The 13,938-nt window shown below is 42.3% G+C and overlaps 1 protein-coding gene across 2 annotated transcripts in view; it reads right to left on the bottom strand.

Moving 5' to 3' along the window:
- Window positions 1-739: 739 nt before the first annotated feature.
- LOC140425033 (cullin-1) overlaps window positions 740-13,938 on the bottom strand; it is a 177,511-nt gene continuing 164,312 nt past the window's right edge. For both annotated transcript variants that reach the window (XM_072508821.1, XM_072508822.1), the window contains exon 22: window positions 740-1,391. In XM_072508821.1, coding sequence (XP_072364922.1) covers window positions 1,311-1,391 — 81 coding nt within the window. In that variant the 3' untranslated portion in view covers window positions 740-1,310. The remainder of the gene's footprint in view (window positions 1,392-13,938) is intronic.

Here is a 13,938-nt window from a genome sequence, read left to right as displayed (position 1 = left end):
ACTGTTCAAACTCCTTTAGATATTAATCGTTATTCCATTAAGGCAATGCCCCTTCCCCAATCATTGACAATGAAGGCAGATTCTTCCAGGTCCTACTCTCCAACCATTCGTCTTGGGGGAGAGAGCAGGATCTATCTGGTGCTCACAAAACAATAATTTAAAGCATTTCCATCCCTCCAGATTCACAAATTTAGGAATTTAGTATCGCTCGTCTTTCCTAAAATCTACTTAAACTCATTAAAACCTGGCTCAAAACAGGCTGTTGAAAGATGTTACATGAGAAAGTATTTCATTTTAAAAACAGTGCACAGCTGCACCTTGAGAATTACATCCTAAACCAAACACCAATTCAAATTTTCCTGCAACTTTGCATGTTTAAGAAAGTCGTTATCGCCATTCGTTATCAACTACTCTATTTTAGCACCAAGTTTACATCAACAAAACAAAGGAGGATAATTATATCCATTTACTAATCCAAAACAGCCCATCCCTCATACATTACTGAAGTTGCAAGTTAAAGTATTCTGAAGCACTGAAAATGGGTACATGAAGAATATAACACTTTAACCATCGTCAATGTGAATACATAATAAATTGGTTTCATTGAAACTTGGATAGTTTCCTTTTGTAAGCATACTATACAACTTTTACATAAATGTTACACTGAGGGATTTGTTTGTGAGGATACTTCTGCAAGTCTGATAACAGTTTGATGGCAGATTTAAATGAAGTCACACCATTTACAGAAATCATTAAATTTTTATTTATCACACATTAAAAAATGAACCACACTATACAAATGGTTTCTCTCATAGCAGATAATGCAGATTACACATTTTCTAAAGGGCTTGTTCAAATTCACTAGTATGCTTTTGGAAAGTGCTGCCAACATTGCATTCATAAATTAGTTTTTTTTTTCCTGCTGCCCCTTACATTCAGAGCAGTGGTGACCATGTATAGCTGAAGTAAGGTTTTTAAATGCAGATAGGCAGTAGCATGCAACCCCTATGTAGAAGGTTCAATTCCTTTTTTAAAAAAAATCACTTTACTGAATTAAGGTTAGGGGTTTCTTTCGATATTTACATATTGAAATGTAGCAATCCTGAGAACAGTTCTGTAAAGTAAATGTGACTGGCTGGTGGTTTCCGCTCTCACAGTTACCGGAGATCCAGCGTGCAGCAGGCTGGCTGCAAGGAGTTCAAGAATGCAATCTTTTACATTCCCATCTTTATCACAAAACTAATAGCATTCTCTGTCTTCAAAGCCAGCATGTCTTAGGAATGAAGTTTTATTCAGACACTGTTATATTATTAAGCCAAATAACTGTACGTGTCCTTTTCCCCATCCACACGCTCCAAATACTCCTTTTCTATCAGTATGTCGATACATTTCTGCAAAGGAAAAATTAGGACAATTCAGCACAATGCAAATATAATGTTTCCTTTATATACAGATTTTATACATGGAACAGGCAGGTGTCTGATCACAGGAACATGCACAGAGATTCCAACTCAATATTTTAATCAAAAACCTCGAAGGATGGTGACTTAGTTACAACTCTTACCAAGTACCACATTTCACACTTGCAGATAATTTTAATAAAAGCAATAATCCATATCTGACTGGCACAGAGCACAGCTGAGCAAATATTGGAACTCCTAACACGTGTGTGTGAATGCAAGTAGATTTATGTTGTCATATAATTGTAGGGAGTTCAACCACTCAGTTTTACAAAATCTAATTATTGGAGAAGCTGAAAATCTAGAATAAAAACAAAATGCTGGAAATACTCAGCAGGTCTGGCAGTATCTGCAAAGAGAAAAACAGTTAACGTTTCAGGTTCTGATGAAAGGTCACAGACCTGCAATGCAACTGTTTTTCTGTTCACAGATGCTGCCCTTACCAGATGAGCACTTCCAGTATTTTCTGTTTCTTATTTTGATGTGCAACTAATTAAATCCAAGTATACCACATCCACAGGCTTTCCTATATTCATCTTGCTTATTACTTCCTCAAAAGAACACAATACCACTTCACAAAACCATCTGGACTCTGCCTGATTGTAACATCTTGCTATTAACACCTTAATAATTGATTTGAGTATTTTCCCATGACATATGTTATGCTAGCAGTTTTCTGCTTTCTGATTCCCTCTGTGGAATAGACGTGGTTACATTTGTGATTATTTGGAAGGTCATAACCAATGCATCTACTTTCTCTGCAGCCACATCTTTAAAATCTTTGAAAACTGAAGGCTGACAAGTCACCTGTCCTTCATTCTGAGTGTCTGGAATTGTTTTAAGTTCCCCCCTCCCCTTTACCTCTTGATTAATAAGTATTTCTGACAAACTCTTTTGAGTCTTCCACAGTGAAGGCAGACACAAATGACCTGTTCAACACTTCTGTAATTTTCTTGTTTCCCATTATTTATTCCCCAATCTCACCCTCGTAAAGGACCAACATTCACTTGTTTTCTTTTTAAATATTTGTAGAAACTCTTACCATCCGTTTTATATTTCTACCTAGCTTTCTCTCGCACTCTAATTTTGCCCTAATTTTTAAGTCATTCTTTGTTGGTTTCTAAAATCTACCTAACATTCATAGTACTGCTGGCAGGGTAGAGATCCAAAAGAGCCAAGACAGCATGGGCTTTGCCATCAGAAACTCCTTGCTCAGTATGATACAGCCATCCACAAATGGTTTGGAACGCATACTGTCCATCCAATTGCATGCCGCCCCTAGACCAATACACTTGCTTAGCATCTAGGCCCCAACATTTTGTTCCTCACCCGAAGTTAAAGACCAGTTCTACAAGGAACTCCACAACATCATAAATCAGCAACATCCCTAACACCGAACATCTGTTCCTGCTGGGGGACGTACGCCATGGTTGGGGTCGACCATGATTCATGGCCCCCCTGCCTCGGGCAACATGACATTGGAAGGATGAACGAGAACAGACAGAGACCGGTGTGTTTATCACAGCCTCTGCATGACCAACTGGTTCTTTCAAACCAAACCCTGCCGCCAGGTGTGTTTATGACATGGAGGTATCTCATCATCACCAAAGGAGTGCCTTTAAACAGTGTTCTAATCACACGCAGCTTCCACAGCGTGGAATGTCACACCGACCACTGCCTGGTGTGCAAAGTTAGACTCCAACGAAAGAAGATACATCATTTTAAGCAAAATGGTCACCTGTACATCACACTACCAAAATTTCTCTCTCACCCATGTTAAAGGAGTTTCTCGATTCCCTTGAACAAGCCCTTCAAAATACCCCTGTAAGGGATGCAGAGACCAAGTGGACTCACATTAGAAATGTCATTCATAACTCAGCAATGATTACTGTTGGCAAATGCAAGCAGCTGCTTTCAGGCCCACTTTGAAGAGATGGAGCCAGTCATAGTCGCCAAGTATACTGCACTGCTTAACTACAAGCAAGCTCCCAGCGAGAAAATACTTAAAGCAGCTAGAAGCACTGTTCAAAGAACAGCTGGGCACTGTACAAACGACTACCGGCAACATCTATGCAGTCCTATTCAGCTGGCCTCTGATACCGGAAACATCAGAGAAACATATGACAATATCAAGGAAACTTTTGTGGCAACCAGCAAGAAAACCTACCCCCTCAAGTCTAAATAAGGGGAAACAATCACTGACCAAAGCAATGAACCACTGGGTGCACTACCTAGAACCGTACACCAGAAAAAACATAGTCACTGATGTCACCCTGAATGCAGTTCAGCCTCTGCCAGTCATGGACAAGTTAGGCGAACAGCCACTAGAACCAGAGCTCAGCAACATCATTGATTCTCTAGCCAGGAGGAGGTGCCTGGAAAGGATTGCATTACCTTTGAAATAATCAAGTGTGCCAAGCCAGCTACACTCTCAAAACTCCACAAACAGCTTTGCCTGTGCTGGGATGAGTGAACAGTACCACAGGACATGTACAATGCCAACATCATCACCCTCTATAAGAACAAAGGGTGACTGCGGTGATTACAACAACTACTATGGAATCTCCCTGCATAGCACAGTAGAGAAAGCCTTTGCCAAAGTTGTTTTAAACAGACTTCAGAAGCTGGCTGATCGTGTCTACTCTGAGGCACAGTGTGACTATCATACTGACAGATCCATTATCGACACGCTAGTCATCTCCCTTCACCAGCTACAGGAGATATGCTGTGAACAACGGGTTGCGCCTCTACATCGCCTTCATAAATCTTACCGCCGACATCGTCAGCAAACGTGGTCTCTTCAATTTATTAGAATTGATCAGATGTCCACCAAAGTTACTAAGCATTCTCGTTCCATGACTGTATGAAAGGTATAGTCCAGTATAATGGTGCCTCATCAGCCCCCCTCCTCATCTTGAGCGGCATGAAACAGGGCTGTGTACTCTCACCCACACGGTTTGGGATTTTTATCTCACTGCTTCCTTCACGTGAAGTCTCCAGAAGAAGCAATTTTCCTTCACACAAAACTAGATGGCAGCCTGTTCAACTTTGCCCTTCTTAGAACCAAGAGAAAAGTATGAAAAGTTCACATCAAAGACTCCTCTTATGCCAACAAAGTTACATTAACATCCCACATGGAAGCGCGTCTGCAGAGACGTGTCGACAGGCTTGACTGCTTGTAACGAATTTGGCTTAACCATCATTCTCAAGAAAGTGAACATCATGGGACCGGATGTTATAAATGCCCATCCATCAACATTGGTGACCACACACTGGAAGTGGTCCAAGAGTTTAACTACCTAAGCTCAACCATTACCAGCAAACTCTCTCTCTTGAGGCAGAAATCAACAGGCGTATCGGAAAGGCATTTCCTGCTATGTACAGACTGACCAAGAGGCTGGGGAAAATGGCACACGGAACACAATAGATTGAATGTTTCAAGCAGTGTGGCCTGGACAATGTATGCCAGCCAAGAACGACGCATCAATGTACTCTGTTCACTGCCTTTGACAAATCCTTGGCATCAGTGGCAGAACCACATCTCCAACATAGAAGTACTCGTGGTCGGTAACATCACCACCATGTACACCATACTGAGCCAACTCCGCTCGAGATGGCTTGGACAAGTGAGCCGCATGGAGGATGGCAGGATACCCAAGGACATATTATAGAGCAAACATGTCAACGGCACCACTCACTTTCCTCCACTCCCTTCGCTTCAAAAGGCACCTGCAACGGTGACAAGAAGTCCTGTGACATGGACCACAAGCATTGGGAGCATGTTGCCCACGATCGCCAGAGCTGGTCGACAGCAGTGAAGGAGGGAATGAAAAGAGCACACAGCAGCTGGCAAGACAGGAGACGACACCTCAAAGAAAGAACCAGACACTGCCAAACCAATCTGCAATCCACCGGCATGCAGCCATTGTCTCAAGATAGGACAGCCAAGATTTAATGCCTTTCTTTCAATTTGGTACCATCAAGGATGGACGTTCTTCTCACTGAGTCTTTCTTTCTCAACATTATACAGGTTATGAAATATCCCCTTAAATGTTTTCCACTAGTTCTCTGCTGTCCTAAGTTTTAACCAATTTTCCCAGGTCACTGTAGCAAACTCTGTCTTCATAACCTTGTTATTTAAGTCACAAGTCTGACTCCTATTCATTACCCTGAAACTGAATGTGAAATTTTATCATGTTATGATCATTGTTGCCTAGGGGCTCCTTTAGAATGAAGTCATTAATTAATCAAATCTATAATATAATTTAATCTTTATTATTGTCACAAGTAGGCTTACATTAACACTGCAATGAAATTATTGTGAAAATCCCCTAGTCGCCACACTCCAGCATCTGTTCGGGTACACAGAGGGAGAATTCAGCATGTCCAATTTATCTAACAAGCATGTCTTTCGGGACTTGTGGGATGAAACCGGAGCACCCGGAGGAAATCCACACAGACACGGAGAACGTGCAGACGCCGCACAGACAGTGACCCAAGCAGGAATCGAACCTCGGACCCTGGTGCCGTGAAGCAACAGTGCTAACCACTGTGCTACCATGCCGCCCTATCTCAATGACAGCTCATTTTAAATTATTAATCACTTGAATAGCTGATTTGCTCCAGATGTTAGAAGATTTGAGGACTCAAAGCCCCAACTAATCAACAAGTCCAACCATCACTAAAATCATCAAGTATCAACTGATTTGCAAATTCTGAACACAGGCGAAATCTGTATGAAACCTGTGACAATCAACCTCTGGAATATCAAATATTGCTGAGCTGACACAGGGAAGGTTTAAAAATTTGGCAGCAACACAAGAGGAAATACACATCCGTGTATTTCCTCAGTGACTAACCGTGGTCAGCAAATATGGTCAACAGTCCTGAAGAGAAATACTGTATTGTGAATTATTCTTAAGCATTTCAAAGTTGTATTAATTCTGGATTCTAACTAGACAAGATAAATATTCATCTCCAGTTGGACTTCAGTTTTTACTCATGCACTGACTTAATTGGAGATAAAAATTGCAATCCGTTGTGAAATTTACTTCCAATTAGCACACTGGTTTATCTTGGGCAATACAGCAAAATGGGTGACTGATGGTGAATCACAACCAATTTTACACTCCATATTAAATTTACTTTTCTATGCAAGCATTGGAGACCTTGAAAAAAAGATGCCTTGGGCTGCATACAACCTGAATGTTACTCTAACATACAACAGCAAAAGAACCCAACAGCTGCCACACCAAATATAAAATTGAATTTAAAATTAAAAACTGCATGAATGCAAGAGCAAAGGACATATCCAGAAGTGAATCACTCAGAAGAAATTCCCTATTATAGAATTGTGGCAGCACGTATCTCCCTCTGGCAGCACGGTAGCATAGTGGTTAGCACTGTGGCTTCACAGCGTCAGGGTCGCAGGTTCTATTCCCTGCTGGGTCACTGTCTGTGAAAGTTTGCACATTCTCCCCCAGTCAGTGTGGGTTTCCTCCCACAGTCCAAAGACGTGGTTAGGTGGATGGCCGTGCTCAATTGCCCTTAGTGTCCAAAAAGATTAGAAGAGGTTATTGGGTTACGGGGATAGGGGTGGAAGTGAGGGCTTAAGTGGGTCTGTGCAGACTCGATGGGCCAAATGGCCTCCTTCTACACTGTACGTTCGATGTCAACTTTATTACATACTTTCTAAAGTCTATTTTAAATGTAATTTACTCTTTCGTTTTAAATTAAATTTGACAGTCATCCAGACTTGAAACATTAGCTCTGTTCTCTCTCCACAGATGCTGTCAGACCTGCTGAGATTGTCCAGCATTTCTGTTTTTGTTTCAGATTCCAGCATCTGCAGTGATTTGCTTATATCTGAAATAATTGAGCAGCAATTCAGAACAGCGGCTAATTGGGAACAATTGAAAGGCCATGATCTCACATCAGGGTTCAAAGAACCATGAATGAGATTATTTTTGACATGTACTATGGCATTTAAGGGATCAATACTCTGTTCTAATTTCTCTTTAATGTTCTCTCTTCTACTCACTGAGGTGTACATTTGCAGGTCCAAATTGTGAGTTTTCATGAAGCCGTGAAAAGACCATGAAAAGCAGTGCACAGTGCAGCCAAACCAAATTCTGAACTGCACCAAATATTCATGCAATCTTACCTGCAGAAACCTAAAGTCAGAACCTTTATCCACTTCTTAGTCGATTCACATTGAGGGCAATAGAAGTATCTTTTTTAAAATAAATTTAGAATAGCCAATTATTTTTCTTTTTAAGGAGAAATTTAGCGTGGCCAATCCACCTAACCTGCACATCTTTGGGTTGTGGGGGTGAAACCCACGCAGACACGGGGAGAATGTGCAAACTCCACGCGGACAGTGACCCAGGGCCGGGATTCAAACCCGGGTCCTCAGCGCCGGAGACCCAGTGCTAACCACTGTGCCACATGCCGCCGCAATAGAAGTATCTTTAACACTATCTAAACTGAAATTGTAACCAAGTACTCAGACTTACTCAGAACTTAGTACAGGAATTCCCAACCTTTGGTTTACGACTCCCAGTTGGGTTGCAGGATGAACAATCTGGGTCGCAAGCTTCAAAGCAGAAATGGTAGTGGAGCAGTGACTCGGATTGGACAGTCCTAGGCCTGACTGTGAGACTCTAAATGCGCATAGTTGTTTTTTGGCCTGTGACAGTGAGCTCTTAAGGCCCAATCACTGACACCAATATAGCCTGTAAAACAGTAGGTGTCTTGGTTGTTTTGCCTGTATCCCTTTGAATTCCAGCTTGTTCAGTTAACTTTCCCCATCCCACTTTTTACTCTGGCGTTGCTGTTACCATCTCAGTTCATGTTATTACTGGATGGGAGATCCCAGAATGGAACCCTGGCTCAAAAGACCATAACTTCTAGGAACAGGACCACTAATTAGTTTTAACAACAAGAAAACATGTATTAAGCATGAAAGTATTGGATTATGATACAATATATTTTACTCTCCCCTTTGCTTAAGAGTTACATGCAGGCTTTAGGATCAACATGGTTACAAAGTACATCTTAAGCTACAATGGTCTCATTAACACAAAAAGTCCCTTTAAGAACACAAGATGACTGTGCTCAAACGCACACATTCTACTCTGAACCCAAGTTAGTCTATATGAATTTCTCCTCAGAATCCCCCAGATGATCGGCACATGAAGGTTTCCAAATCCCACTCCCCAAAGCAGACTTTAAAATCCTCTCATAATAAATGGTTTCCCTTGGTGGAGTACAGCATGCAGTTTAAGTCACCTGCAAAAAGGATATTGATGCAAAGTTGGAAATCAGTAGCTGGCGGGGATCTCAAATATTCCTGATAAATCATGTATAGTCCCTTGTCTAATGGGTCAAAGGGCCTTCTTGCATCCAGTCTTATGTTCCTATGTAAAATATTGATTAACTAACAGAATAAAAATTGTCTACCCAAGTTTGATTCATTCCAAATTTGGTGAACATTATTTTCTCAAAGCATTACATGGGCAATAAATGTCAATACTTCAGCAACAAGTTATTGTCTTTTTAAAAGAAACATCAAAATGATTTACATGCCACTGATTCGAGAATTATTTTTAAAGAGAAAAAAAAAGAAAATCAAAAGGATAAAACTCAGCTTTTTGCCACTTCTGAGGATACTGCCGACAACTATCAAGGTGAGTAGGTGACAACAGCCAATGGACAGCTTTTACAAATTATGAGTACAAGAAAAACACCTGTAAATGAAGAGAAACATTAAGCCATGGCTTCTATCACCCCCAATTAGTTTTCTGCTTGGCTTGGCCGAAGGGCTGAAATTATGCTTGTAAGTTGATGCTTGATGGCATTTATTATGTAGTGTATTATGTACCGTGTATTTGACCACAGTTTACCATGGAGAGAAGTGAAGAATCCTGGTCGGATTCAGATGTGGCTGAAAGAACAGAACCTCAAGAGAAAAAAGTGAGGTTCATACACAGACCACAGCAACTACTTGGTCTTTGGATTTTCGTGCACTGGTGATGCCTCTTGCCTTATCCCAGGATTTGCAGAGAGAAACTCTTAAACACGGAAATGGTACCAAGTAAGTTGAAGCGCCATTTCAACACAACAAACCGTTCACTCTCCGATAAGGATATCGAGTATTTCAAATGCCTGAGAACACAAAACAAAGCCAAACCAACGTATGATGGAATGTGTGCAAGGTTCAGATAATGTGCAGGAGGCGAGTTACCTGGTAGCTGAACTCCTGGTGAAATCAAAGAAGCCGTACACAATTGCTGAAACCCTAATTCAGCCAGCATGCAAAAGAATTAGGAGATTAATGTTGGGAGCTGATGCTGCCAAAGAAATCGACATAAGGTGCTCTTTTTGATAATAAAATCAAACAGCATATTGACAAAATGTCAGTTGATATTCAACAGGTGTTTCAGTAGAAATGAATGGAAAATTTGCCATGCAGATTGATGACTCCACAGATATTAACAGACACTGCCAACTCTTAGCCAACGTCAGGTTTGTTGATGGGGATTCTATCAAAGAATTCCTTCTTTTGCAAAGAATTACCTGGTCATGTGACTGGAGAAATCTTTTCTGTCACAACTGCTTGTCTGGAGGGGAACAATCCTAACTGGACCAAGTGCAATAGCATCCGTTTCCATGACAGGAAAAGTCAATGGATCTGTGAGTAAGGCAGAACAATAGTATCCCAAAATCAGGTCAGCCACTGTCTCTTGCACCATGAAGCCCTTGTTGCCAAAACAGTACCATCTGAGTTAATTGCACTATTAGACTAAACAGTGAAAGTAGTGAATTACGTGAAGCCACATCCTCTGAAATAGTGTTCATTTACTATTCTGGGTGAAGAGATGGAGCGGAGTAGCAGGGTTTACTCATGTATACAGAAGTGTGATTGCTGTTTCGGGGAAATGTCCTCTCGTGCTTATGAGCTCCGTAACGGACTGATTTTTTGTCTCTGCACAAATTGACACACAAAGGTTTAATATGTGATGGTTCTTGGTGTGCTAAGCTTGCGTATCTTCCAGATATATTCAGCCACCTGAATGTTAAATGCAGGGATTAAATAAGAACCTTCGGACTGCCACTGATAAATTAAAACTGGTCGTTTGGCAGGAGAAAGTGGCAAGTGGGTTGACTGGAATGTTCAAGCTGGCACCAGCAAATCATACTAGCAAAGCCATAAACTTCCTCTCCACACATCTTAAACGCTACAAGTTTGAATGTTAGTTCACGAGTATGATGGCTTTGACGGAGTACGTGATCCATTGAGTTCACTTTCTCTGGAATCAGCAAAGAAATTGGCATCAAAAGAACAAGAGGAATTCGCAGAGCTCAGGATGGATCGTACACAAAGCTGCCCGAGATGCCTCTGGACACATTTTGGTTATTTAGGAGACAAGAATATCCATCTATTTCAGATCGCACTACAGCAGTACCCATACAATTTCCCACAAAAGAGGGGAAATAGGACAATAAACATATATTGGCCGACAACTACCGACCCTTGACAAAATCAGTCTGTTCTTCCAAAATCATCCCTGGAAGATAGGGTTCCAATCGCATTTCCAAAACTTTAGCCAGCAATTTAGCCTCAGCCATCAACAATGGGATAGGCCAAGACAACCCACATTCTCTAGGGCTCTTACCCTTTTTTAAAATCAGTGAAATAGACGCCTGCACCAATGTAACCGGCAATAACCCCCAGGGTGAGGAATCATTAAACATGTCCAATCATAGTGGGATCAACTGCCCCATGAATTTCTTATAGAACTCGATGGGAAATCCATCTGGTCCCAGAGCTGTACTGAACAACATTAAGCCAATAACATTTCATAACCTCCTCGGGGCCTAACGGGGATTCCAACTCCTCCCTTCTCTCGCTCTTCATCACGGGAAGGACAACCTTTCCAAAAACTGCATCATGAGCGACCTCTCCTCTGGGGACTCCAACCTGTACAGACTTCGATAAAAGGTTTCAAATGTAGCATTAATCTTCAATGGGCGGAAACCAACCTGCCACCCGAGTCCCTTACCTGCACAATCGCCCAGAATGCAGCCTGCCACCTCAGCTGGTGTGTTAAAAGGTGGCTGGCCTTCTCCCATGTTCATGGAATGTTCCCCTCAAGCGTCACAGCTGGCTCACCATACCTGCAATTTTTTTCTACTCGCCAGCAACTCTGGTGAAGGGGCAAGCGAGTACTGGCAGTTTACCCCTGGGATGGAATCCAGCAGTTGCTGCCACTCCACCTTCACTCTCCTTTCCTTGTGTGACTTGTAGGAAATTCCCTCTCCTCTAATGACTGGTTTTAGGGCCTCCCAACAACGTAGAAGGCGATTCAGCCTCACTCTTGTTAAATGTAATGTCCTCCACAATGGTAGAGGATAGGTGTTCACAAAATCCTTTGTCTCCCAACAAAGCGGTGTCCAATTTCCACAGCAGCGTCGAGAGAAGGACCCGTCTCCAACACCAAATCCACAAAATGTGGGGCATGATCGGAGAAAACAATTGCCGAGTACCCCGCCCTCTTCACCCCAGGAAGGGGAGAGCTATCCACTACAAAAAAAGTAAATCCAAGAGTAAATCTTATCCACCACAAAAAAGTCAATCTGAGGTTAAACCTGAAGGACATAGGGGCAAAAAAAAAAAAAGGAGAAAAATTCCCAAGACTCGGATGCAAAAAACACCACAGATCTGCCTCAACCTGCTCCATAAAAGCCAATAATGCTTTTGCCACCCCTGATGGTCCAATCAAGGGTCTAAAACACAAGTCCACAACCCCCCCTGAAATAGCTGGTGTGAATCCAAGTCAGGAATAGAATCCAGTAACTTGTTAATGAATGCCGTATCATCCCAATTTGAAGCATACACATTAACTAGTACCACATAGGCATCTGCCAAAGACCCACCGAAAATCACATGTCTCCCATTCGGGTCCATCAGAATCTCAGCAGCTGAAAAAGGAACCCTTTCATTAACCAAAACTGCCCTACCAGTAGCACCGTGCCAATGTGCCTTTACAATCGCTAGTGTCGATCGAGTGAGAGCCTGGACCATTGAATCCTCGGAGATAGCCTGCCGTTGTTTCTTAAATTCTGCTGCCAAGATGCCTGCAAGCATCTCGGTCATCAGTGGAGTGACCAGAGTCACTCCATTTTCTCAGCGGAAGAGCCTGGAGAGGCTTCCGAATCCATCAACGACTCTTTACTTGTTGGCTTCTTTGACCTGGACCTTCTGGGCATTTCTCCTGCATGGAAACCTGAACCCATCAAGTTAGTTAAGTTTTAACCCAAACACTCTCCAAAAACAGGGCAAAAAGGGCTACAAATAAAGTGCCCAGATGGGAACCACCTCGTGTGCAACTACTCCCTACATGCCACCACATGAAGTCCCCAGAAACGTTTCATAGAAAACACTTTTAAATTGTGTAAATTTTCAATAATAACAAATATTGTATTTGACATTCAACTGGTGATAAGGATTTCATTGTAAAATTCTTAAACAATTGAAAATTGTATTATTGTGGCTTGCCTTCCTTTTTTTTTTAAATAGGAGGTTTTAGATAAAGGGCTTTTGCTAGAGAGCCCCCTCTCCCAACACCCTCGGAAGGGGACATCCCGATCCTCTAGGTGCAGCTAAATAACAGCCACAGCATTGGGCCTGGATTAGTCCAGCATCAACCGACACACAAAAAATGATACCCTAGGGCCTCCAGCACACGCCAAAATACTGCACCCCCATTGAGCCTGTACCTTTTAGCCCCCATCCACGGCAACGCACTGCAAGAGGATGATTATTCGGGCCCTGGCTAAGGGTATGGAGGCCAAGAAAAGAAGGAACCATCAAGGCACCCAACAATTCGGTCCCCCGAAAGAGAGGGCCGATTCACTCCTCCAGGCACAAACACAGAAACCACCCCAAAATCATCGGGTCAAACCAGGATAAGAACCAGCACAGTGCTCGCCTGGATGACAAGAAGAAAAGGAGAAGAGAACCCCAGAGAGGGGACATCCAGCCCAGTCAAAGCGACCACCATCGCAGAAAGGATAAGCAGAGCAATCTCCCTCTTCAATAACCCAACCACAATAGCCCAGGGGAGAAACACGGAGAGAGACCCTAACAGAGGAAAGGAAAAACTCAACCTCAATGAGGAGACAGTAGGAACCCAGTCCTCCCCAGGGTACAAACTCTGACTAGGCCAAAGAAGGATAAAGACACGGATTCTTGATTCAAAGGACATAAAATTTTAAAAATATATATACAAATCTAAAAGAAAAATCCGAAATGGATTAGTGCCACCAAACTGTTCAAGCCTGCCTGCCCCGACATTCAATACAATCATGGCTGATCCTTTTCTGTGCCATTTCCCCAGAGCTCTATATTCCACGATCCATCAAATATTTATCCACGTCCATTTTAAATACTTCTAATGATCCAGCCCCCACAACC

Source organism: Scyliorhinus torazame, chromosome 6 (genome assembly GCF_047496885.1).
Source record: "Scyliorhinus torazame isolate Kashiwa2021f chromosome 6, sScyTor2.1, whole genome shotgun sequence".
In the NCBI taxonomy this organism is placed as follows: domain Eukaryota; kingdom Metazoa; phylum Chordata; class Chondrichthyes; order Carcharhiniformes; family Scyliorhinidae; genus Scyliorhinus; species Scyliorhinus torazame.
The sequence above is the reverse complement of the archived record's forward strand: the minus strand, read 5'-3'. Positions and strand labels throughout refer to the sequence as shown.